The sequence below is a fragment of the Perognathus longimembris genome, chromosome 4, assembly GCF_023159225.1.
Source record: "Perognathus longimembris pacificus isolate PPM17 chromosome 4, ASM2315922v1, whole genome shotgun sequence".
NCBI lineage: Eukaryota > Metazoa > Chordata > Mammalia > Rodentia > Heteromyidae > Perognathus > Perognathus longimembris.
Window position 1 is genome coordinate 20,926,964 of NC_063164.1, and position 27,358 is coordinate 20,954,321.

The 27,358-nt window shown below is 35.2% G+C and overlaps 1 protein-coding gene across 3 annotated transcripts in view; it reads left to right on the forward strand.

Annotated features, from left to right (window-relative positions):
* Window positions 1–27,358, forward strand: part of Erbb4 (erb-b2 receptor tyrosine kinase 4) — a 975,681-nt gene that overhangs the window by 670,518 nt on the left and 277,805 nt on the right. For all 3 annotated transcript variants that reach the window (XM_048344825.1, XM_048344826.1, XM_048344827.1), the window contains one exon: window positions 13,451–13,516. In XM_048344825.1, the coding sequence (XP_048200782.1) occupies window positions 13,451–13,516 (66 nt within the window). The remainder of the gene's footprint in view (window positions 1–13,450; window positions 13,517–27,358) is intronic.

Here is a 27,358-nt window from a genome sequence, read left to right on the forward strand (position 1 = left end):
CAGTCTCAATCTCAGATATAATAATAAAAAAGGGGGATGAGATGGGAAGGCTACAAGATTAATGGTCCCAGCCATAATTATAAAGTCCCAAACCACAGACATTATAAGCGTTCTCAAAATTTACTCTGGGTTGAAGAAGCCATGTTAGCACTGTGGTGTGAAAATATTAGCCTCTTAGTAACGGAAATGTTGGTTTATTCAATCTGAGATATCTGTTGTGTTTCAGCACTGATAAGAACTGGAGAAGAAATGTTTCTTTCCCTTAAGGAACTTGTAATAATTTCACCGATCTCAGCTTTCCCATGATAATACCCAGTTTTTATTAATTCATAACAGATCTAGGTCTATTCTTGGAGCTGTCGAGTAGAAGGCAGATGAAAACAGAGACTGTCCGTGGAGACAATCCTATAACAGATTATGGGAACTTCTTTAAGTTTATGGTGGAATAGAACCAATACATTGTTCCTCAAATACTGGCTTTACTGACAGGAGAACAATTACAAATATACGTATAGTCTTAAATTTCCTTCCCAATCTGTGTATCTGATCCCATCTCTCCCTCAGAGCAAACTGTCCTGATATCTGAATACTCACACTCTCTCTCAATTTCTCTCTCTCTCAACCTCTGTGTGTGTGTGTGTGTGTGTGTGTGTGTGTGTGTGTGTCCCTTTCTCATGCACTGGGGGTGGGGTGAGGGTGATTCTAAGATATTGAAATACACATTCAAGATGCTTAATAAAAGTAAGTAGAGTATCATTTGACCAGAGAGAATAATAGAAAAAGAAAAACTTATTTAGATTGACAAAGTCCCAACCAATTAAAGTAATACTGTTAGGGTGGGAGTATGTAGAAGGCTGACATTTTGTGATACAGGAAGAGAGGAAGAGGATACCTTGGTAGTGTTAGGTTGTAGGAGATATTTCAGAAGAAGAGTTTATTATGGTTTTCACATGTGATGGTTTGGAATCAATTTTGTTGTCCATTGAGAGGAGTAAATTTCTTCTGGTTATACTCTGGTGATAAAATCATGTCTCTCAAATGTGACACCAATCACAAACTAAATATGACAGTGGCTTCAGTTCCTTAGGATTCATTCATATCTGAGTGGCAACCTTATAAATGCCATCAAGTGAATGAAGATGGCAACATCAATGGAATAAAATCCTAACCTTCATATATTCATTTTTTTCATCTACTCATACAATGGAGCACACGTTGACATATCCCCTGCTCATTTTCTCCCTTTTCTCCCCCTCCACATACAACATTCTGAGGGACACACATGTGTGGAGTCCCAGTAGCTGAGTGAAATTGCACAAATTTGGGTTATAAGCACAATTCTTCTTGAGACTTAGGCTCTTCCTACTTTTGCCAATGCATGCAAACCCATTTATCAAAGCTGCTTGTCCTTACTGCCAAACCTGATAGCATTCCTAAGTCTCTGGCCTTCTGTCCTCTCTGTGGTAATTTACTGATCATTTTCAACTCTGTTGTAAACATGTCTGTCTCCAGATCACTTGATTTATCTGAGAAATCTTCTCTTCCTACCCTCTACATGACTTCATTTCTCTAATTTTTTTATGCAGAGGGTCTTTTGATGGAAAAAGAAGGGAACTAATGTTGACTTATGCTTATTACCTGCCAGGCATTTTAGAAATGCTACTCCATTTAATCATGTCTAACCTCCATATAAACTGAGTATCCTTATCTATATTTTATTAAGGAAGAAACCATCTTTAAGCACTTCTTTGCCCAACAATTGTAAATAATGGTAAAGGAGGTCAGATAAAAATGACTTTAAAACTGGCATTTTATATACTTTTACCTGCAGTTAGTAAAAAACTTACATTTTCTACATTTTTCTAGCCCTCATTTCTGTATTTCATTTAAATGAACACTTAGCAAAGCAGTTGGCAGTGATATAAATTTGCTAGGTACTCCATAATTGTCATTTGTTATCTTCCCTAAACTGGGGGTTCTAATTTTTCCTACCACATTCTCTATTAGAAGTAGATGTATTTACATTTAATTAGGAAGTATTTTACCCCACTTACTGCTGAACTTTTGTAAACAAACATTGGAATAAAAGTAATTGCCAATTAGACATAAAAACTTGAGCAAAATACATAATTTCTTACTTATATAAAAAGGGCTGAAGTGCCAATAAGGAACACATCTCCAGATTCACTTACAGGATGCTTTCTACATTGTAATCTAAAAAATAAGACAAATAATAATCCCTGTACCGTAATCATAGGATCTTGAGTTTGTTGTGCAAATTCAAGGAGATACACAAAAACACTTAGTCTCCTGTATGAAAGGCATTCAGTAAGTGTTAGATGATGTGGGAGAGTGATAATTCTGATGTTTTTGTGTAGACTGGATTAGATAACATGATGTAAATGCTATATCCACAACAAGCACTCAATAAAATAAATAAAAATACAAAGACAAAATCAGATTGAGAGCAGCTAACTACTGTGTGTGAGCAAAAACACAACTAATAGCAGCATGAGAACCCAAACTCTGGCTTACCTCATGCCCTATTGGAGCATGAGTCTGTGTGCATAAGTGCATATCTGTTGGCATTTGCATAGAGTGACCGTTGAGAATCACATGCACAGGGATTTAAATTAGTACTATGAATTTTTATGTATCTTAATTTAGGCTCATCATTCCACCTACTAGATTATCTTTTTTTTTTTTTTTTTTTTTTGGCCAGTCCTGGGGCTTGGACTTAGGGCCTGAGCACTGTCCCTGGCTTCTTTTTGCTCAAGGCTAGCACTCTGCCACTTGAGCCACAGCGCCACTTCTGGCCATTTTCTGTATATGTGGTGCTGGGGAATTGAACCCAGGGCCTCATGTATACGAGGCAAGCACTCTTGTCACTAGGCCATATCCCCAGCCCCCGTACTAGATTATCTTAAATGTTTATCCTCTCATAACAGCATATGTCACCCCTTCCGGGTTTGTATTATTTGCAAATATAGTGAGCATATTTCAAATGTTTTACCCAATTAGTGATTAAAAGGTCAAATGCAATAGATGTACACAGCAACCTTTGGCACACTGCTAGAGCCATCAACCCTTTCAGAATATGTTCTGATAAATGTGCTAAATCCGTACAGATCTCCTAGATTCCATCAAGTTTAATTTTTTTTTCTTTTTTCTTTTGGCCAGTCCTAGGCTGTGAACTCAGGGCCTGAGTACTGTCCCTCGCTTCTTTTTTGCTCAAGGCTAGCACTCTGCCACTTGAGCCACAGTGCCTCTTCTGGCCATTTTCTGTATATGTGGTGCTGAGGAATCGAACCCAGGGCCTCATGTATACTAGGCAAACACTCTTGCCACTAGGCCATATTCCCAGCCCCTCCATCAAGTTTTAAAGGAGGAAATAATGAAAGAGCTGGTCAATTTTCTTTTCTTATCCAAGCATTGCTTTATAAACTATAAACCTTCTGAAAAAAAATTGACATGTGATTAGTAATATTTCCCAATGTGTATTTTCACCAAAAATATGTACTGATAGCCTACATGCACCAACAAGAATACCCTGTAGAAATTTAGAACTAAATTATGTTATGTTTACATGTTGGAAAAATAGCCATCAAAGAAGTTAATAATATTTAGTGTTACTCAAAATAGGAAACAAAACACAAACAAAAAGCAGGTGACAAAATATATTACTATTTTGAAACAATACATGGATACTTCAAACTGATTAAAATCATTACCATAAAAAGATTATGAATGTTCTGTATTTTCTTCTTCCATATTTTTATGCAATTTACATTTCCCATCTGAGCATTTACAGGAGTTAAAACAAGTGCATCTGGAATAGTTACCTTTTTAAGAACAATTGTTCAGAAAAGTCATTGAGAAATGGAAGGTAAAAACAAAGTAAGCATGTAAATCATTTAGCCATAGGATACTGAGAACAAAAGTTCTAGGGAGAGAAAACATCAGAGGCTTTGCTGAGAAGTGAAACTTTAGTGCTGCACAAGTGGCACGAGGTAGAAGTGAGAGCCAAGAAGATAGTAGTAGCAGCTAAGTTTTTTGAGCAGTAGGTAAGTTCAGGGAGGAGAGATCCAAATGTTGTAAGGGCTTGAAAAACTTAGTAATTTGGGTTTCTTTTCCCCCCTTTGGAAGTAATGGGACAAGAGATTTGACATAATGTAAGATCACTATGGCTATAATGAAAAGAGTTTGTGAAGCAGTTGGAATGAACGTGAGACCACTGATTAGGTTACATCATTGATCCAGGCAAGCACTGATTGTGGGTTGTCTTCTAAATGCTTTATATAATGAGGTAGGATTGAAACTAGAGACCATCAGATATATTGATGAATTTGGATCTTCACTGTGAAAAAAACAAAGGTTTGGGGATTACTCTAAATGTTTAGCATGTGCTTCAAGCTATGGGTTTGAAGTGAAGAGAGGCAGGTTTGAGGTGAAGTGAGGTTTACTGGAATAATTTTTTTGGTGGGATGAGATGATCTAGGATTCCACTTTAGACATTTAAATTTTCAAGCATGTGCAATCTATACAAGTAAAGATATTTTGTAAGCCATTAGGATTGTGAGGTCACCTTTCACATAATCTGGGCTATAGATACAAAGTTTGTAATGTGTCAGCCCTTTAGTGTCCTATGAGAATTAAATAAGTTAAGGTGGGCAAACTGATTACAATACCCCTGGGATAATTACTATACTGAGTTGAACAGGTTGCAAATTCAAACCTGTGAAGAAAACCATTTAGATTGTTTTCTGAAGGTTGCCCCTGGAGTTCCTGGTGCCCCAGGAGGGCTCTTATAATTTATATTGCTATTATTGCTCATTGTAAGTGCAGGCAGAGAAGACATCTCAATGATGAGTGTGCTGGTAATGTTTTTAAATTTGCTCACAGTTGGAACATTTGTTATATGTTGCATGTATGTTCAGAAATATTTACTATTGATTGAAGCTAACTCTGTTCTGCAAGAGGTAAAGATTGTTATGTATTTTCCAGTACTTGCAGATAGAAGTTGCGATAATGTGACAATATCATATCAAAACATTTAGGTTTTCATACAGGAAAAAATTCTCCAAAATTTCATTTGCCTTCTGTTATTAAGAGTATGATTTTTCACAATGTGTTTGGACATTTTAACATTCTTCCTTTTGAAATTCAGTTCCATTGGTCATTGTAGCCAAGTGTTCTTTGAAGTTGCATCAGGAAGGATATAATCTAACTACCCACAGGTAGTATTGTGACAGTCCCACTCAATGAAAAAAGGGATTTCTTTAAAATAATATTTCTTTCATTTTTCTTATAACATATAATATACACTACATGTAAAATAAATATAATGATATATAGTAAGTATTTTGTCATAATAAATATTATTTTGTGTCAATTATTATGATTGCCAGAGCCTGTTGATAATACCAGTAGTCAACAATCTTATATTCTTAATACATTCTTATCAATATTTTTCCTATTCTCACCCTTCCTTTCTTCCTTCCTTCCTTCTCTTTCTCCCTTTTCCCTTCCTTCCTTCTTGCTTCCTTCCTTCCTTCCTTGCTTCCTTCCTTCCTTCCTTCCTTCCTTCTTTCCTCCCCTTTTAGTTCACTTTTTCACTACTGGGTTATCAACTTCGAATATTGTCCTTGCTTAGCTAGACACTTCACTATTTGAAGCATTGCCTTAGCCTTTTTAAATCTGGTCATTTTTATCTGGGTTTACTGGAATGCCAGTCCTCCTATTTAAACCTCCTGATGTAACTGGGATAACAGACAAGTACCATGCAGCATCGTACTATTAATGGAAAGGTGTGTCCTAGAGCATTTTTGCATGGGCTCTACTGGGACATTTTTTATAATGTAATTTCTTTTATGGTCCAACCAAAAACAATTGATATCGTGTTTTCTGGAACAGATTCGGCCATTTGATTGAGTACCTATGGAGGCCACAATCACTGGGAGAGGAGAAATCTTGTCCACCAAATTCCTGGAGCGGATATAAGAAATACTTATCCTTTGGGTAAAGGCCCAGTAGTGGGATTGGTGGTCTATAGGGGAGCTCTATATTTAGTCTTTTCAGGGAACTCCATACTGCTTTCCAGAGTTGTTGAACAAGTTTTCATTGTCACCATCCATGTAGTAGTGTTCCCTTGTGGGCACATCCCAACCATCATCTCTTATTATTAGTGTTCTTGATAATTCTAACTGGAGTGAGGTGAAATCCCAATGTTATTTTGATTTTTATTTCTTTTATTGTCCTGGAAGATCTTAATCTCGGCCTTCTGTGTAACTGGAATGACAGATGAGTACCACTGTGCCCAGCTATTGATTGAGATGAAGGGTCTCACAAACGTTTTGTACAGGCTGACCTCAAATTAAGATCCTTTAGTTTTATATCCCCTGCTAGGATTAAAAGTGATAGCCCTACAGAGCTTAACCACCACTTCAATTTTCCTTTGGACTGTAAAATTTATATTGATCTGTACAAATACTTAACTCTGTATGGAAGCAACACTATAATCAGAGTAATAATTGAGTAGTCAGTTGTCCCCATTTATAATTTAACACATTTTAAGAACTAGCTACTTAAACATTCCATCTTACCCTGATCAACATTTCTATACACAGCTTAGAGTTTTACCATGGTCATTTCTTTCCTGGATAGATCTGTATTCTTAAAGGGGGTCAGGAAAAGTGAAAATTGCAAAGAGGGCTTAGTACTTTAAAATTTTTACTGTGTCCAGAGAGCCCACTTTCAGGCTCTGTACAGCATGCTGGGAGCTATGGTATGTTCTGTCAGCCAATGATTTAACAGTAGGGTGTCGAGCTACTGCACAAGTGGATAAAAGTGTTGCAGACTAAATCCATGCATTTAATGCTTTATCAAACTTATTCTTAATCATATGAATATGCTTTTCTCAACTCTTGTACTGTAGATTGACTAAATACCATGATGGCATTTATAGAAAACCCTAGTTTGACAAGGTTGACATTACTTATTTCTTCCTTCAACACAGTGACTACTTAAAGTACTGCGAATTACTAACTTCTTAGTAAGAAAGAAGGAAAATTCCTACTGTGCATTAAAAAATTTCTTAAACTTTATTTCCCTCACAAAGGAAAATTCCTGTCCACCTTCCTTTACTGGAAAAAAAAATGTGTAAAAGCTTTATCTAAATTTGTAAAAGTTAAGATTTCCGTTCAGTAATTAACTTTGGAAGCAAGATAGGGAAAAGGAATGGAAACTGAAAGAAAGAATAAAGTCAATTTACATAACAAAAGTGTGGGAACAAATGAATATAAGACAATGAAAGCTGTCAGTGTAGAACTGGAGAAGACTTACCATCTGATATACAAGAGCAAGTCCACATGGTAGTAACGTCATTAATTTCTGCTCATTCATTATCTGCTGAAATCACATTGAACCTCACTGCATCTGAGTGATATTTATTTATTTTTAAACTATGGACCTTTTTCCCCTCTGCTACTTAGGGGAAAATAACATTTTCTGGAAATAGGTCCACAAATTAAGGCTAAACACTGGGACATAGAAATTGCTAGATTTTTACATATTTTTTACAGCTTTAATCTGAAAGTTTGGATAGCAAACTTCTGATCTGACCCAACATTTGTCATCTGTCTACCATATCAAAGGATACAAGCCATACTGTCATGTACATTCTTGTCATTTTCAAACTCTCAGCATACAACTCCTACTGTTCTTTAACGCAAAACAAAGCAAAACCCAGCAAGAAAAGATTTCTGTACCACACTCTCAAGTATAAATTAGCACCTTTCATTCAAAAGGTAGCACTTAACTTTTGAGAACCAGGACTCAAACCATTTCCTACCTTACAGAATAAACCATGTCATTTCAAATTCCCCCATCCTTGGATAACTCTATAGCATTTATGTGGAGTGAGTTCCAATATGGTAAGACACATTGTAAACTCATGCTCCAGCTGCCATGAATCATACAAAATGTTCTCAAGAGACTGTAACTACACATGATGGCCCCATGAAGTTGTACTCTTCCAAGCTTCCATGTTACTATTTAGGATAACCTTGGACCTGAAACTTCCCTCCCTTCCTCTCTGCACTATACCAACTGGGCCTACCTCTACCCCAAATGGCCAAACCATGGAAGAGCCTTTCTCAGATCACTCTTAGCATACCTATGCTTTCGAAATATTATAGATGTAATAATTATTTGCCTATTTCCTGCCTCTTCCAGGATTCTGAGTTTCCCTAGAATACAAGAAGACACTGGTATACGCCTTTCAGCCAGCACCAAGATTATGGACTAGTTTAACCTAGATGTTCAATGAATACTCCATTTTCCTGTCTTGAATTACAGGGTCATGAAAAAGACACTATTCTCTCACTTCTTTGCCCAATAAAATTCATTTTAAGAGGTCAAGACTGCCAGTTTTTTGAAAGACTGAAAGAGGAATCCAGGAGTGAAACTGCATTGCCTTTAGCTCGAGGCAGTTTGAGAAAATAGTCTTTTATGGTTGCCAGTGACTTCACATTTTGTAACTCTTCAACTGTCCTGACATGGTGCTTAGAGGAGCATGACTGAGGTAGATATTGAATCCCATCTCTCCTGGCAGGCAGACACACAAAGAAGCAAAACTTCTAGCACCAATTTATGACTCTTAAAAATATAAAAGCTGCTCAAGGACTTTAGCCTTCTTGCAAAAGAATGCAAAAGTTACATTTTTAGTAACAACTGCTGGACAAGCATGAAAGATGAGCTTAGTCATATTTGTTAACTTCCACAATGAATAATGCATTGTCAAGGAAGGAGGGATTGCCTGTGAATTCAAATAATGCTGATGTGGAATAATCAACACTTATTTTAAAAGATTAATATCGTTAGTAAAGAAACAGAATTGTTTGCTTAAAATTTTGTTTTAGTTTTTATATCATCTCTTTGCTTGAGTCAAGATGACAGAAAATACTAACTTAAATAACTCGGCTAGCACCCAACCATATGGAAATGACAGATTGTTCATTTGTATGTGAAAAATGTGACATATTTTCACACATAGCTTTAAAAGAGTTATTGCAGTAAATAATGGCAAATAATTTTTTTACTTGCTTATAGAAGTGGTCAGAATTGGAAAACATTGGTAAATTCCACAAATATAGTTCCCATTTATATTTTGTAGTGTCTAATAAGTTTTTCTCTGTGAAGTCCTCATTTAGAAAAAGAAAAGAAAGAAAGAAAACATACTCCTGGGAGTAGTTCATAAAACTAACTCACACCAAAATACAAGTGATATATAGTCTCTTTTCCACACAAAATCAGGACTGCTAAAAACACTGTTTATCTCAGCCCGGAGAGGAGACAAAGATTACCCCAAAGTATATTAGACCTTTGTGTCCATTGTCAGATACAAACAAAGGAACTTCAGAGTTCAAACCTTTTCTCTCCATTGAAATGCTCTTGGGCGATCTCATTTTAGAGGGCACAGAGATATCTCATTGTGTTCAGAATGTAGCAGAATTCTGACTTTTTAGGCATTACAGTAGAATGATATAGCTCATGCTGCATTGTTCAGTCTAATTTCTACATTAGAAAATGAGTGTTAAAACTTGGAATTTGTTGGCTTTTCCCCTTAAGCCGATAGGGTAAACACTGGCTACAGAAGAGTCACATCTTTAATACTTATGGTAGTACATAATGCCCAGAAAAAAAGAAGGTACATATGAAATGATTGTGAATATAGAGAGAGAGTTGAGAAAGGAAGGAAAGCTGGTAGGAAGTCTTTCTGTTTCTACAAATTAGGACAAATAACTGCTAAAGAGGCATTATCGCTCCTTATCTCTTTGGCAGTTTTGTGTAGCATATATTATCAGAATTAAAGGCTAGAAACCTACCCTAAAACATTTAACATCTCATAAAACTACATGATCCAATTATACACAAGAATCTAATTAAAGTAGCAGATCTGAAAGTGTAATAAATTGTTAATTCTAACATATGTTTGAGCTGAGATTCTGGTCAGATGCTATGATATTTTCTTAAAGCAACTCAGTGAAAAGAGTGTTGCTTCATGGACCTTATATTGCACCATTTGAAAGATCCAAAATGAACTGACCACCTTGGCAAATTCCAAGAGTAATAGCTCCAAAGAGACTATGACATGAAGCATGGCAGGCTGAGCCACTAACCACACAAGCACTTTCCACTGAAGCTCTGCAGTGCCTTGGCGATCATTGAATTCTGAAAGCTGTAAGCCTCAAGAGCATCCTTGGCATTCAAAGGATGCAGAGAGAGTGGAGCATGGAGTAAAAATCAGAAGAAGATTCTGGTTGCATCTTTGTGTTCCAGTAATAGGTATTTTTGTCCAAATGTAAGAGAAAAATGGAAACAACCATCCAAACTCTCACAAGATCAAGTAGACAGTTAAGATTAAAGTACTTAAAGATTGTTGAGTATGTGTGTCTGTGTGGAAAACTACATCACTTGTTCCCAAATAGATAAGCTTTGTCCTGTTACCTTGTGAAGAACCATAAACTTTTCCATCCATAAACCTGTTTTGGCATTTAAACTTATTTCAACTGATAAACAAAAAAGGTGTGCATATTTATGAGATTTTCTGTCCTGAACCTGGGATCAGATCTCTGAGTGGTCTACTGAAACTTGAAAACTGAGAAATCAAGATATTTTAATCTAACCAAAAAAAAAATCCTACTCAAGAGGCTGAGATTGAAGGATTGGGATTCAGAGAGAGACAAAAGCAGAAAAGTCCACAAGATTCCATCTTCAATAAGCAGCAGGAAGACAGGTGGAAGTGTGGCTTCAGTGGTAGAGCACCAGCCATGAGTAAGAAAGCCAGTAAGAATGGGAGGTACTGAGTTCAATCCTTTGAATAAAAAAGAAAAAAAAAGGAAAAGAAAAATTGGCATTTCTATTGCTGATATTGCTTAGATGGTAGCATGCTATGTTCTTATCTTCCAACTCAGTAGTCCTATCACAAGAAAGAATAAAGCTAAATATTTTATTAGTTCCAAACATAATTAAAGAAGTCATGGATTCAATGGTAGATTATCTTCTGCTTTAGATAACTTCAATTAATGGGACACTTAATGAGTTGATTTAAAAGATTCTACCACATCTAAGAAAACACATTGGCGTTAGCTACTTTCTCATAAGAAAGTTTGTAGTCCAGAAAAGTTTTTACAGCTTCCAATTTGTCTCACAGTCTTTTCTAATTTCCTCTGGTATAAATCAATTTAGTCTTATTAGCTTGATACAAAGGAACTCCAGTAAGTTTTTAATAATAATTATCATCATCACTGATTAAAGTTATATTGTTCAGACCAGATGGAGTACTTTTCCTGTCATCTAGAATGTGCTTGCATTATGTGGTTATAATGTGTTTAGATCTAAATAAACAGATGGCAGAGTGACAGGATATTATACACTAGTGATGTCAGCATTAAGGCCTTACAAACAGACTGCTTTAAATAAACGGTTGTAATGACAGTTCTCATACTTCTGGAACGGTAATTAGGGTTGTGCCTGAGCACTCTTCACTTCGAGGGGTTAAGCATCAAGATAGTGTGTGTGCCTCAGAGAAAGTCTGCTGAGTCTGCATCTTAATCCTTTATAGCATTTGTGCCTGTAGCTTCTCTCAAACAATTTCACAGGAAGAGAAACAATATTTCTAAGTAAGAAGAACTTGTAAATTGAGGACTTAAAAACTGTAGGTCAAGGAAGAAACATGGTCACTTTTGGTGTAGCTTTACTTGATAATGTTTGTACCGCACTTTTAATTCATAATTGAAACTGGGCACCCATGAGTCAGGCCTGTAATCCTAGTTACTCAGGTGGCTGAGATCTAAAGATCATGGTTCAAGCCAGACCAGGCAGAACAGTTCATGAGTAGCTTACCTCCAAATAATCATCAGGAAAACAGAAGTGGAGGAGTGAATTAAGTGGTAGAGTGCCAGTCTTGATTGAGGTAGTCACAGTAAAAAGGAAGGCTGTCAGTTCAAGTCCTAGAACTGGCACATACATGCACATGCATGCACAAACACACACTGAGATATGTATCAGAAAATGAATAGAGATTTTTTAATTTTATTTTTATTGAAAAGGTTATGAGCAGGGAGATTACAGTTACATAAGTAAGGTAATGAGTATATTTGTTTTTAATCACTGCTATCCTATATCATTATCTCCCACCTGTCCTTCCCTGTTTCCTTCCCCCCTAGTTGTAACGTTCATATCCCACGTAGTGTCAAATGAGAATCAATGTTTCACTGGTTCTTCCTTTGTCCTGCTGTTTCTGTGATTCCCTTTCCCTTCCACATATTGAATAATCTTATATACAAGACACAGGTCCAGAAAACTAAGAGAAACAAACAAAAAACTACATACAGGATACCTCTGTTTCCACATATTGGAATTCATGTTGATATGCTTCATCATATATGGTCCTATGCACAAAGCAGTTGGGTTACTGAGATCCCCTAACAGAGGTTTTAATAAATATATATATATATTAATTTCTTATTGGTCATAGGGCTTGAACTTCGGGCCTGGGCAATGTCCGTGGGCTCTTTTGAGCAAGGCTTGGGTGAGCTACAGTGCCACTTTCTGTTTCTTGGTGATTAGTTGAAGATAGGATTCTCATGGACTTTCCTGCCCAGGCTGGCTTTGAACCACGATCCTCAGATCTCAGCCACCTGAGTAGCTGGGATGACAGGTGTGAGCTACTGGCACCTGGAAATAAGCTTATTTGCTCTTTATAAAAATCCTCTTTGATTTAGCCTTTATTAGCTTTATATATATATATGACATATATATATACATATATATATATATATGTTATCCTAGAAATAGTGCATGTGCATACAGATGTTTTGGAGTAAATTTAAAAACAAGTTTCCAAAAACTGATTTGATATGATTTCTCCTATCTGATGTTTTCATTGTTGAGTCCTTCTAGGAATTTCTCTATGGGACAGCTATGTTTGTTAAACCCAATATTTCTAGTATATAATGTTGGTACTGTAGGAGTTAAAGGCTGGTATTTAAAATTTCAGATGGTATCAATAAAAATCTTACATGTATATTTTTCTGTACTGAAATTAAGCTTCAAGTTTTATTTTTTAAATGTTTGATTTTATGGCTTATTGTGATATAATGACATGTGCTTGGATGAATATATTCTTGTTCTAACAGACTTCAATATCTTTTAAACTCTTTAAGTTTTAATTTCCATTGTTATCAGTAAGCTATGGACTTTGGAAATTACATCAAGTAAAATAGATCATTAGAATAGCAATCAGTCTTGAATAGTCCAACTGGAACTTAACCTAACTTTCTGAATTTTGGAGAGAATTCACAATTTCTATTATATGTATATATATATATATATATATATATTTATATAATGCATGTGACTTTTGTCTCTTCTTTTCCCTCTGCTACAGGTGGGCGTTGCCATAAGTCCTGCACTGGCCGGTGCTGGGGGCCCACTGAGAATCATTGCCAGTCATGTAAGTATTCCAGTGAAAAAGGATTGCCTTGAAATGCTCAAGGAATTTCCATCATTGATTCTTCTCACAACCCTCGTCACTGCAACATGAAAATGAGAAAATGAGCTTTTACCTTTTTGTGATGAATTTGTTTTTTCCAGGAAAACTACCTAATTCCTTTGCTGTTGAATGAAACATAAGGTATAATGGCTTCTTTTATTTCTTTGTGGTTTCTAGCATAATGATGCTTACAGCCCAGCTACAGTGAGCTCTAAAGCCTCAGTGTTGGCATATCAACAGGAGTAGGACATCCAAATATATACAAATGAATGGTAATTCAGTTTTAGGTAGTCTAGATATCTCAGTACCTTCCTTAGTACTAATAGCTACTAAGTTAGAAAACAGAAAGCTAGGAAAGAAAGATACACTATAATCCAGGCACTGTAATAGTTTCAGATATAAACTATGTTAACTATGGGTAAATATTCACTATCAATAAAATTAAATCTATCCTTAGAGAATATTTCTTATAGTACATATTAGTTCATCTAAATATGTAGATAACATACACATATCTGGGGAATCTTACAGAACCACACTATAGCATATATAGATTTGACCTTTTTATCCATGAATATACATATGAACAATCTGTACTATTAGATATTGAAGAGACATTTATTAGTTTAAGGTCATATGTACTTGCAATTGGTAAAGATACAATTGAAGATCTTCCTCTCTGTAGATGCTTTAATAATTACCTCTGCCATGCCTGTGTCTGACTTCCCAAGACAAAGTAGTGTCTGATCAAATCTTTTGGGTCCTTGTGAAAGGCTTAGATAAAAAGAAGTATCACATTGTAGATTTGAATTAACTTATTTAATCGGAGCACTGTTTTATGGCAGGAATGTTTTGACAAGAGTTTTAAACAGTATTCTAAAGTAAGATTAGATTACTGTGTGAAATCCATTCACTAAAATATTTGGAGACAATGTGTTAATATGAAAGACTTTTAAATTAAGAGGCACACAGTGTGGGCTAACATAGCCACGTAAAATAAGTTGATCTCTGAAATACTGAAGACCCAGTCAGCACACTGCAAGGAGGGGCAACTGGACTTGGAAATCACTGAAGTATGGCAGCCAGTTGCTTCATAGCTACTTAAAAATGAGCTGTTAGCAAGTGACTTGCCTACTTACCGCGTTACTTTCTGTACTCTCTATAAAGTCAATCCAAGAGGCTTGTTTACAGGCTAGTAGTTATGGCTGGGCTGCTCTGGTAGGATTGCTCAGATTTTGTCTCCTGTTGAGGGACTCTGATAGATCTAATGGGAATGAATGTAGCTTAGATGTGACAAATGTGAGTATTGGAAGTGGTCTTTCTCTTCTGTGTAGGACAGATTTAAGATGCACTTCTGAATACTCCTCTAGCACTATGTCTCCCATCTTTCAGAATCTCCTTTGATTTTGGTTGCCTTTGAATTATTTCTGGAGTTTACAGAGGAACAACATTCTAGGCAAGAGGAAACAAGCTCATGCCATTTTTTCTAGTTCAGAAATCCTACTTAGCATTTTTAATAATACTCTAACTGGGCCAAAATCAAATAAGACTATTTTTAATTGTTCATTGTATTTTTGTCTCATTTTATACATTTTCGTAGAATGCAAAATGCAGCAGTATAATTAGAATATGAATACATATGTTATTTATTTAAATATATATTGAATATATATATATATAATGTCTCGAATTGAGATGTGTGAGTGTAAGTTTGAAAATTAGTATGTTAAGGCAGCATGAATGGCTGAAGATTAACGTTTCCTTCCATTTTTATAGTTCACAAAACAGAAACTTTTTAATAACTTTTAGTTTATATCAACACATCTGGTCATGGTGTCAAAACAGAAAAGTCATCATTTCTAGGTACATCTTATTTAGATAGTAGACAACTTTCAGGATGATTGCCAGGTTGAAAACTGGCTTTCTTATAACTTTCCATATTTATATGGTCTGTCCTCATGGCTCTTTGTTTTATGGGACACTATGCTTGGTCACAAATCGGGGTTTGTTAATCAGCAATTTTGCCCCTCTAGACCTGTTCATAATATCTATGTATTTTTGACTGTTATAGCAAAGAGGTGAGAAAATACCAGTAACAACCCTAAGGTGAATCTTATCATAGAAGTAAACACTTGATCCCTCTTGAGTCAATAGAAATCTTACTTCTGGATAGTTTAGATTAGGGGCCTAGAAATTCTCTTGATGCTACAGAGATATTAGACCTAATAAATGGATCCATTTCTGGGCACTTTATGCTAATAACAAGCAGAGACGATCTGTCTCCAGAGTCACTTTGAGAATGAAGCAGTCATGTAGAGGTTTTGGGAGAGAAGGTCATGTTCTTTGATAGTTTTTAATCTCTTGGTTCTCTGGCCTTCCTGGGATCCAGATACACTCCCATTCTTTGGTTCCTGAAGAAAATAATGCAGATATTTCTAGCACAATTTAAAGATCACATTTTGGACTCAGGGTAAGGTTTAAATGGTAGAGTTCTTGTGAAACAAAGGGGAGGTCTTAAATTCAAGCCTGAGTACCAAAAATACATGAAGTTTTACTCCATTGGCATGTAATCCTAGCTACTCAGCAGGCTGAGACCTTGGGATATTAGTTTGAAGACAGCCTGGAAAGGAAAATCCAAGAGACTTTCGTCTCTAGTTAAACACCAAACAGCTGGTAGTGGAGAAGTGGGTCAAGTCATAAAGTGCCAACCTTGAACGAAAATGCTAAGGGACAGACCTTGAGTTCAAGTCCCAATACAGGTACAAGATAAAAGAAAGAAAAAAGAAACACAAGATATCTTGGTTTGTATCTCAAGCAAGCATGAAACTAATGAAAGCCCAAATGTTACTGTACCTACAATAATCTTTCAAATTTAAATTCTCTTAATATCTCTATTTAAAATATGAACGTTCAGCAAGTTGCCTTTGGCTCATACCTGTAATCCTAACTATTCAGGAGGCTGAGACCTGAAGATTGCAGGTCAAAGCCAGCCTGAGCAAAAAGTCCTGGAAAGATTCTTATCTCCAATTAACCACTCAAAAATTAGTAGTAGAACTGTGGCTCTAAGTGATACAGTTCTAGCCTTAAGCAAAAGACCTCAAGGACATAGCCTAGGCCCTGCGTTCAAGCTCCATTGCTGAACTATATGTGTGCACACATAGAGACACACAAACATTGGCAACAAGTTCAAAGTTTGGTATAGTGAACATTAACACTGAGCTTTATAGTTTATGAAGTATTTCCATCTTACAGTTAGTTAAAATGAACTTCTTGTAAATTATAGACAATGATTATTATTGGACTTATTTTATTATAAGCTGAAGAAATGATAAATTAGACTCTTATTTACAGAGTTAATAGCTGTGACTTCACCCTGTGTTTTAAAGCAAGGACATACTGTTTTCTGTGTTCCACCTTCTACAGAACACTGTTGTAGTCACAGGTACTGGTTCTGAAATCAAACAGATGCTACAAATCGCATCAGTGTACAGTTTCTATCAAGAGAAAATGACTCAATCTTTCTAAATCTCACCTATCACATGCTCAAAATCAAAATAATTATACTTTTATCTCAGAAGATTTTCTTTTTTTCCAATACTTCAGTTTGAAATCAGGGCCCTGTGCTTGTTCAGCTTATTAAACCTATTTGCTTGCTCAGCTGATGCTCTACCTCCCCATTTATACCTGCCTCCCTGCTTGTTGTTAGTTATGTTGGAGAAAAAAAAAATCTCATGACTTTTCTGCCTGGGCTGAGCTTGGCTTCCAACAACCATGCTCCAGATTTGTTTCTTGAGTGACTGGATTTATGGGGTTAGATCAATGCACATTTTGGGATCTTACATTATTTACAGATGATCTCTTTCCCCAGGATTGAAATACATTCCCTCATGGAGTATTTCTTGAGAAGTATTCCATTTTCATATTTTCCTTGCTTATTGGGGATAATTTTGGTTTTTATATTTTATTCGCAATTCATTGAAGTCAGTCACCCCAGCTAAGGAAATTGTATGAGGAATATATTTCATTGTCCTACTTCTCCACTGCTGCCCCACTTTGGCAATGGGCTGGGCTTTTCCTATGTTACTGAAGTGAGAAGTCAAACTCAGGACAAATGGCTCAGGCTTTGAGGGAATAAGTTCATGGTAACAAATGACTTTGGGTGAAATGAAGCAGAATACTGATGTTGGTTGACGATAGCTCTGAATGGAGATGTAGGAGGAACACAGATACTATGGTGATCTTTGAGCAGGAGGCAGACACTTTAAGAGTCAGAAGTAAGAAAACTGCTTAAGATTTTTTGTTTTAATAGTGGCAGGGTAAGAGGGAAGAGAAATGGATGGAGGGAGAGAGACACAGAAAGAGTGCTCACATCAACAATTCACTATAGACAACTGCTTACATGCAAACTTTCAGTCAGAAACTTTATTAAAATTTTGAACATGTGTAGTATAATTTAGTAATATTTAGAACTTATTTCACATATTGTTCTGGGTGTTAGTGAATGTATCTCACGTTGTTTAAATATGACATTCATTGTGTTTCAAACATATTTAATAACATTCAGACTATACATTATAACTGTCAACTATTTTCAAAATGATTTTTTCTAAAAACATTATTAGAAGAATTCTCAGCCTAAAGAATTCTGTAAATATGAATGCACTTGAAAGATTCTGGTAGAACTTTACTATGTGCATTCTTGGTGTTTTGCTCCTCTGAGCAATTTGAATTTATTCCCCTTAAATCCTTTTTGATGCTTGAACACCTTGACCCTATAAACTTAACATGAATGTTTCTTGCTTAACCACAAAGGGTCAAAGCACAGCTTAGGCTGGTATTATAGAGAGCTGAATTACATGGGGACCAGCGATTCTGACTTGAAAGTTCTTTTAAGCTCAGTTAAATTGTAGCTGCCTTGCTCCACAGCACAGCTTAAGTAAATTGATTCAGTGGATTAATGTAGTCATGTCAGGGGAGACAAACTTATCTTCTATGTGAAGTCTGAAGCTTAGAGAAGTATTATTTAGCAGGCTCACTGGTAAGAATGACAACACTCTTCTATTCATAAGAACTGAGTTTTGAGGTCTGGGCTGTATAGGTGTAGGTGTGAGAGAGACTAAACTTGAAGAAGTAAGTAATAATGATTAAAGGAACAAAGTTATCTCTGTCCCTACAAGGTTATACGAAGCATGATTATCTCATGTAAAATAGATAACTGCTTGTCCGTCTTTAAATCTTAAGAACATTGTCAAGGCAGTCTTCCCCACTGTACCATCAGAACCCTGTAGTTCTATTTTAAACCTTCCTTTTCCTCCTGCCCCCAAAGTCATCTCATTTGAGTGAGAAGAGAGAAAAGAATCCTATGTGAGAAAATTACAGCTTAATTGTTTCTTAACTCTGACATACATTTTGCATTCAAGTAGCCATAACTGTCTTCAATTGCAGATTTTATAACTAGAAAATTCTAGGCTAATAAAGAATATACTTCTCTATCTGCTAAGTTGTACAAATGACATTTCTTGCTTGGAAATAAACTGAGAAGAGGAAGTGCCCCTGACAAAAGGATGAAAGACAAAAGACTGAACTATTCTAGCACAAAAAAATAATGAGGAAAGGCACATTTCAAACACCAGAATGAACACAGATTCTTCTGCTCATTTAATTGTCCTGAAGTTGATTAAGCTGAAGCATTATTTTAACCAAAAGAAAACTGTTGAGTGAATTCACTAGTCTGTATTTACTTATTTACTTACAATATCCTCTATGGACAGGATATTTCAAAATCTCCTTTTAATTAAATATAGAGTAACAACTAAAATTAACACAGTTGTTTCTGTTGTTAACAATTGTGAATATAGTATTGGTACAATGAAAAAATAAAACCTTGTAACAGTTCTATTGTTTATTTGTTTTGTTTTTGTTGCCAGTCCTGGGGCATGGACTCAGGGCCTGAGCACTGTCCCTGGCTTCTTTTTGCTCTAGGCTAGCACTCTACCTCGTAAGCCACAGCGCAACTTCTGGCTTTTTTCTATATCTGTGGTGCTAAGGAATCGAACCCAGGGCTTCAGGTATACAAGGCGAGCACTTTACCACTGGGCCATATTCCCAACTTATAAACAGTTCTATTATTTCATTAAAGATACCATAGAATATGGTAGGAAATTAGTAATTACTTATCAGGCCCTTATTAAATTATTTTCAGCATGGAAAAAACTACTTAATAATGGTAATATATGAAAAGCTTCTTTTTATAACAAGGGAATGAAGAGAAACAAAACTGTAGATTGCTGTATATATTCAATTTTAAGAAAGTTTTTAGCATGAAGCACGACTCCTGACATTTGTGTAAAATTTATCTGGAACTCTGTTGAACTAGAAAATTAAAAAATAAGGAAAGAATTATTTTTGATCCTAGAATTTTTATCAGGAAAACTTAGCAGCTCAAAATTAAGTTGTAACTGGCTCCATGAAATTTCTGTTTCCTACAGATTGTAAAATCACAGTGACAAATGACAATAATAAACTAATTATACTTTCATATATGCATACACATATAATTTGTATAAAGTATAATTGTGTTTACAGTCTTTGATCAACAAAAGGAAAAGGTGTCTATGTGGTAAATATCCAATTAGAGCAGAGAAAACCAAGTAGGAGAAACAGCTGAACCAGCTTTCCAGATCAATCAAGGAAACAGTGAGCCTTTGTTAAAGCCAACATTTTTAATTAAAATGCATGTATTTTGCTAATAACTTTGCATGTCTGTAAAGCCTTCTTATTGATTTCATTTATTTACCAGTTTCCCTTTTTGGGATTTATAGTTTCTGGAGATATTGTAAAATTAAAAGAAACATTGCACTGGGCTAATTACTTTTATGCATTTAACATTCTGGTGACCAGAAATTGACTTGAAGAAATTAGAAAAAAACTCTTTCTGATAAGCTATTCATTGTGACACTAACTTAATAATATTTATTGTACTCTGATGACTTTCCCCAAAGACTTAAAACAAAATTAAACAGGATATTTTTTCTTTTAATTATGGAAGATACTAGTTTCTAAAACACTTGCTAGATTACAATTTAATGTCATTCAGGAGTTATTGCTCCACTAAGCACTCATGGGCCACACAGGAAATAATATACAAAACTGTGTCTGCTTTCTAGACAATCTATGTAGGATACAAAGTAAAGATGAAGAATGTTTGTAAAGGTCAAAAAGAATATTGAACTGATGACATCAGGAGACTAGAGAAGGAATCCATTCTCTGAACCAGATCAATTTCTGAAACCTGTTTCCAACAATTCCCTAGTTCACACGATGGAAGGCTTTAAAATTAATATCTTCTTTGCCTGCTTCCTTACATGATTACAATATTTGTGTATGTGCCTGTGACCAGCATGTGTGCATAACATACACACACATATCATTGATTATGTAGACATTTCTAACACAGGCATTTTGAGGAGAATGGAAGCTATAGGTTGGGATTTAAAAAAAAAAAAAGGTCATTTAACTGAAGACAGGCTACCTTCAAAAGATTTTCTAAGAGGACATGGAGAAGAAACTTTATAAATATCTGGAAGTGTTACTATTAAACTTATTTTTATGCAGATAGGGATGGCAATTTATTCTGATAATATCTTTGCACCAAGATTGATAATAATCATCATAGTAGCAATCTTTATCACATAGGAAATTCCAAAATTATCTACATTTGACAAATATGACACACATATTTCATCCTTACTACAGCACTGGGAAACAAGTGTATGAATTGATTAAATACTAACATTATCACATTTAAGGCTAGGGAATCTGATTATTTAGTAAAAAAAATCATCTACTGACATTATTCTGAAATTTACTGTTTTGTATTACAAATTATTTTGTTGAATGGAGAATGAGTTAAGTAATCTGTACAGTGATGACAGAGCATACGGGATAACTAGATATAGGTGAATTTCTCTGTTGTTAATACATAGTTTTTCACATGACCTACAGTTAATATGAATTTCCTAATCATCAGGGTTTTTAAAAAATATTGTGTAGTTCAATCCAGTATACAGTTATATATTATTTTTGAAATGGGTCATGTCATCATATTGGTTTTCTTAGTTGCAAAGGATTTTCAAAAGAAATGGTCCATAGTGAGGTGCTAAAAGATAGAGCCAATAAATGTCCTTAAAAAGTAATTTTCACTTATCAGTACCTCAATGAAAACAAGTATTTTGGGTTAATCTAAAGTCTTTTGACCCATGAATTTTGTTATAATGAACCTGAGAGACCATTTTGACCACAAGAATATTTTCAGGATTTTGTCTGATTTCAGTATGTCTTTAGATCAATGCTTATTAGCCAGGATAATTATGTTCATAAAAAATAAGTACATTACACATGACTAAGATAAATGTAGTTTATTTGATTAGCACATGCTGGGGAAAGGAGGGACTGAAAGACCATATGACATTTACAGGTAGTTCCTGATAACTTAAAATAAAAATCACACTACAATCTTTCACCAATACATACAGAAAATACAGGTGAAGAGGCACATATTAAAATATAAGCACTTATAATATGGAAATACCAGTTTTATGAAATTTAAGCTATGTCCAACCATGTTTTTAAAAAGCTAATGTATTTTTAATGGAACAAAAATAGCCGAAAGGATCTCTGAAAAATGTATTCAATAAAAGAGAAGTAAGGATTTGAAAAAAAGCTATGTGGAAAGATTTTCTCTGCCAAGTATTAAAATGTTGAAGGTAGTAATTATTAGGACAGAATGGTGTGGGTTCAGTCTGGAATTGTTTCAATGTATCCAATATAAATTTGAAATGGAAACCAAGCAACTTAGTTTATAGAACTTAGTTTATAGAAAGTTTGAATTTTAAAAGTATGGAGAAGCATAGACTCTTCCATTATTTCTTTAGTAACAAATGGCTCTGATTTGCAATAAAATACAAAACATGAGAGAGATTCTATGTTAAAATATCTAAAAGCATGAGATAGGGTATAGATTATAGATTGAATATAGACCTAGAGTTTTAAAACAAGAGATAAAGGACAGTACTGACAGAATATACTAATGAAAATTACAGTGATGGCCTTTTAAAATATCACATAAAAGACATAATATTAAAAAGAAGGAAAATGTTATTTCACGTCATAGCTTTGTATTTTAAAGTTTTATAAAACAAAAGTACAATTTCCACACAAAAACCTTTAGAAAAATGTTTGACTTTACTAATAAAAAGTATACAACTTACAAAATGAAAATATGTTCAATAATTCCTACTTCGAATGAAAATATGGAAGCAGGAGTAATCTCAATTACCCTTGGTATGTTATAAATAGACAAATTTTCTCTTTGTAGTATGTTATAATATAATAAACATAACATGTACACAAACTAGGCATTTGTGTCAAATGATTTGAGATATATACTTCCAATAGATCAAGGAACTTATTAGTTCAATACATATTTAATTAATACATATAAAATGTATGATTGTTAAATATTATAACTTTATTTGTAATAATGAATGTGAATATTTTAGAAGGTGTATAAGTAGCATGTGTCCATTTAATAGTATATGTCAGAGCTCTAAAAATGAATGTAGCAGAAGAACACAATTCTATAACAAAATCTATTTTTTTAATATTTTCCAGTAAACTGAGTAAACTGAGTAAACTGAGTAAAAAGAACTCAATTATTTAACAATACTAGCAGCAGATATTTATCCAGTGCTCACCATACTGGACATTATTTCACTAATTTAATCTTATAGCCTTCCTACTATGTATCTATATACAGTATACATATAGATATATAGAATATATGTATATATGTACATATATACAAATATGTATTCTTCAAAAAAGATCCTTGGAACAAGTACAGTTGTTTCATTTTATACAGGAAAAATCCTGAAGCCCAGGGCTGGGATTGTGCCTTAGTGGTAGGAGTGCTTGCCTTGCATGCATGAAGCCCTAGGAGTGGTGCTGTGGCTCAAGTGGTAGAGTGCTAGCCATGAACAAAAAAAGAAGCCAGGGTCAGTGCTCAGGCCCTGAGTCCAAGCCCCAGACTGGAAAACAAATGAACAAACAAAACTGAAACCCAAGGAGGTTAGATCATTTAATCTAACACAGATATTACATAAAGTCAAAACTGTAGCCTGGAAGTTCTCTATAGAAAGCATCGTCGGCCGTCAACCAGTTTTCAATCTCTCACTTGTTTAATCATTCTGGCTTTAGGCTATGGCTTCAAATGCATTATCTCCTTCCATCCTGATAAATCATTTCTAGAGAGTTTCCTAGGAATAAAGTGGGAAAGGACAAAAAGCATTGGGTGAACAAGAATTCTGAAGGAGCAGAGTGTGGGTCGTCAAGGTGTGGAGAACTGAAGAATGATTGAATCTTTTTTTCAGAAGCATTGAAAGTCTTTGGGGAATTTGAAAATAATTTACTTAAAGATTGGAAGGCTGGGGATATGGCCTAGTGGCAAGAGTGCTTGCCTCGTATACATGAGGCCCTGGGTTCAATTCCCCAGCACCACATATACAGAAAATGGCCAGAAGTGGCACTGTGGCTCAAGTGGCAAAGTGCTAGCCTTGAGCAAAAAGAAGCCAGGGACAGTGCTCAGGCCCTGAGTCCAAACCCCAGGACTAGCCAGAAAAAAAAAAAAATGGGAGATAGTTTGAGTTTCTTTTGTTTTTCGTGTGCTTTGTTCATTGTTATACTACCATGGAAAAATCATGAGATCAAAGATATATAGTCAACCAAGGATATTTCAGTAAGGGAGCTAAATTTTTGCTTTTAGTTTTACATGTGTAGAATTAAATTTCCCAGCTAGGAATGTGGCTTAGTGGTAGAGTGCTTGCCTAGCATGCATGAAACCCTGGGTTCAATTCCTCAGTATCACATAAACAGCTGGAAATGGTGCTGTGGCTCAAATGGTAGAGTGCTAACCTTAAACAAAAGAGCTCAGGGTCAGTGCCCAGGCCATGAGTTCAAGCCCCAAGATTGGCAAAAAAAAAGCCTAGAATTACATTTCCCTAAAATTATGTATCACATGTATTATTTCAGAAATTTGAAAGAATAATCAGCAATAAAATCTTGGAATAATTTAATGACTTCAAACTCTTTTCCAGATCAGAGATGGGAATTATTTTTATCAATACTTGTATGTAACATACTGCTTGGTAGGAGAAATGCAAACTTAACTATTAGAAACATCCAGTGATGATGGTGAGAGTCAGATGCACAGTTTCAGGACTAGCTGATCCGAGGGGCACAATCCTGGACGGAAGACGGTATGGTCCATCTTATTGTGCAATGGCTTTCCATGTTCTTGAGGGTCCAAAACTTTCATAAATCGACACTTCAGATCTACTTGTTTTAAGTTCTTGAATTCATTGGAAAGTCAATTTGCTTTATGCATAGAAAGAAGCACTTGGATTTCTTTTCCGTATTTCCTTATTTAAGTTTTATCATTGCAATTGTGCAGTGCATTCAAACTACTCTGCAACTGCTTTGCACTTTAGTGGTAGGTTGTAAAATCAAATCAGTGTACATTGACCAACACTAAACTTTTACTGAATTAGGACAGATTAGGAAAAATATCAATTTTATATTGATATTCTATTCTCATCTAATCAGATCTGATGTTTTCTTTTAATTATTTTTGATGATTCTTTTTCATGTTTGGTATATTCATGTGTATATCTTTGGTATGTAGGGGGAAAGTACAGAACTCAAGGGAAAAAAGTGTGAAAAAGTGTGGCAGTGGAGCTCACTGGACTTTGATGAAACTATACAACTCCTGGATGGAGACAGGAGAGAGAGACTGGTTGAGAGTGTACAAAGGAAATGTACTCAGTACCTGGCACATGTAATTGTAATCCTCTGAACGTCACCTCTATAATAACAACAAAATAAATTAATTATAAATAAATAAATGAAACAAAAACATGGTCCAAATGGAATAGAACTGAAGACCCAGAAATGAACCACAGACTTATGACAACCTAATCTTCAATAAGGAAGCTAAGAAAAAAAAGATTAAAGAAAGACAAACTCTTCAACAAATGGTGCTGGCAAAATTGGTTAAACACCTGTAGAAAACTTATGAATCCTTATATACCACCCCGCATCAGAATCAATACCAATGGATCAAAGACCTCAAGATAAAAGCAATACTTTGAAAGCATTACAGCATTGAAGGAATAGGAGAAACAGTAAGGCTCCTTGGCAGAGGTCAAAACTTTCTTAATAAAGACCCAGCAACAGAACAAATCAAACAAAGATTGGAAAAATGGGATTGCATTAAACTGCAGATCTTCTTACATGGCAAAGGACATAGCTAGAAGATAAATACAAAGGCAGGGCTGGCAATAAGGCTTGGTTTTAGAGTGCTTGCCTAGCATGCATGCAGCCCTGGTTTCAATACCTCAGTACCACATAAACAGAAAGAGCTGAAAGTGGTGCTGTGGCTCAAGATGTAGAGTGCTAGCTTTGAGCAAAAAGAAACCAAGGACAGTGCTCAGGCCCTGAGTCCAATTCCCAGTACTGACAAGAAACAACAATAGCAAACAAACAACAACAACAAACAATTAATAGAAAGCCCACAGATTGGGAAAAGATCCTCACTAGCCATACAACAGACAAGGGCCTCAAAAATAAAATATACTTACAAATAAAAAAATCCCCAAACACAAATCCTCAAAGAAACAACTGGCCCATTAATAAGTATGCTAAATACTTAAAGAGAGACTTCTCTGAAGAGAAAATAAGAATGGCTAATAGACACATGAAGAAATTTTCAACATCTCTGACCACAATAGAAATGAAAATCAACACAACATTCAGATTCCATGTCACCCTAGTTAGAATGGTCATTATCAGGAAGTCTGATAACAACAGATTCTGGCAGAGATGTAGCCAAAAGGGAAGTTTACTACACTTTTGGTGGGAGAACAAACTTGTTCAAGCACTCTGGAAAGCAGTGTGGAGGTTCCTATAAAGGCTAATCATAGAGCTCCCCTAGGACCCAGCAATCACACTTCTGGGCATCTACCCAAATGACCACAAACAAGGCCAGCAAAACCATGTTCATTGCAGTATTGTTTACCATAGCCAAGATATGAAACCAACCCAGATGCCCTTCAGTAGATGAATGGATCAAGAAAATGTGATGTTTATGTATATGTATATATGTATATGTATATGTATTATGTATATGTATATATGTATATATAAACACAATGGAGTTCTATTCTTACCTTAGAAAGAATGACATCACCCCATTCTTAAGGAAAGGGAAAGGCTTGGAAGAAAACATTTTAAGTGAAGTGATCTAGACCAAAACAAACATAGACTCAATGGTTTCACTCATTTTTAATAATTAATACTTGTCTAGGATAGTTCTAGCAGAGTATCACAATAGCTCAATAGCTATATACATATGATCATATAAGATTATGCTCAGCAAAATTAATCCATGATATGGAAACAAGAGGTTTTTCTTTGTTGCTGTTTTTTTTAATGTATTATGTGAAGTTATTTTTTTCTTTCATTTTTATCCTATGGTTTATCCCTTGTTGTCACTGTATATGATTTTGGTACTCTGGCAATTGTAAATATGTTTATCTGAATTAGGGAAGCAAAGGGGAACAAGAAAATGGAGAAACAATGACAAATGCAGAATCACTAAAACAATGATACTCAGAAGACAATATGTTGGAGATGAACTGTCCAACTTAGGGAGGGGGCAGGGAGGAAAAATGGTAGATAAATGAGGGA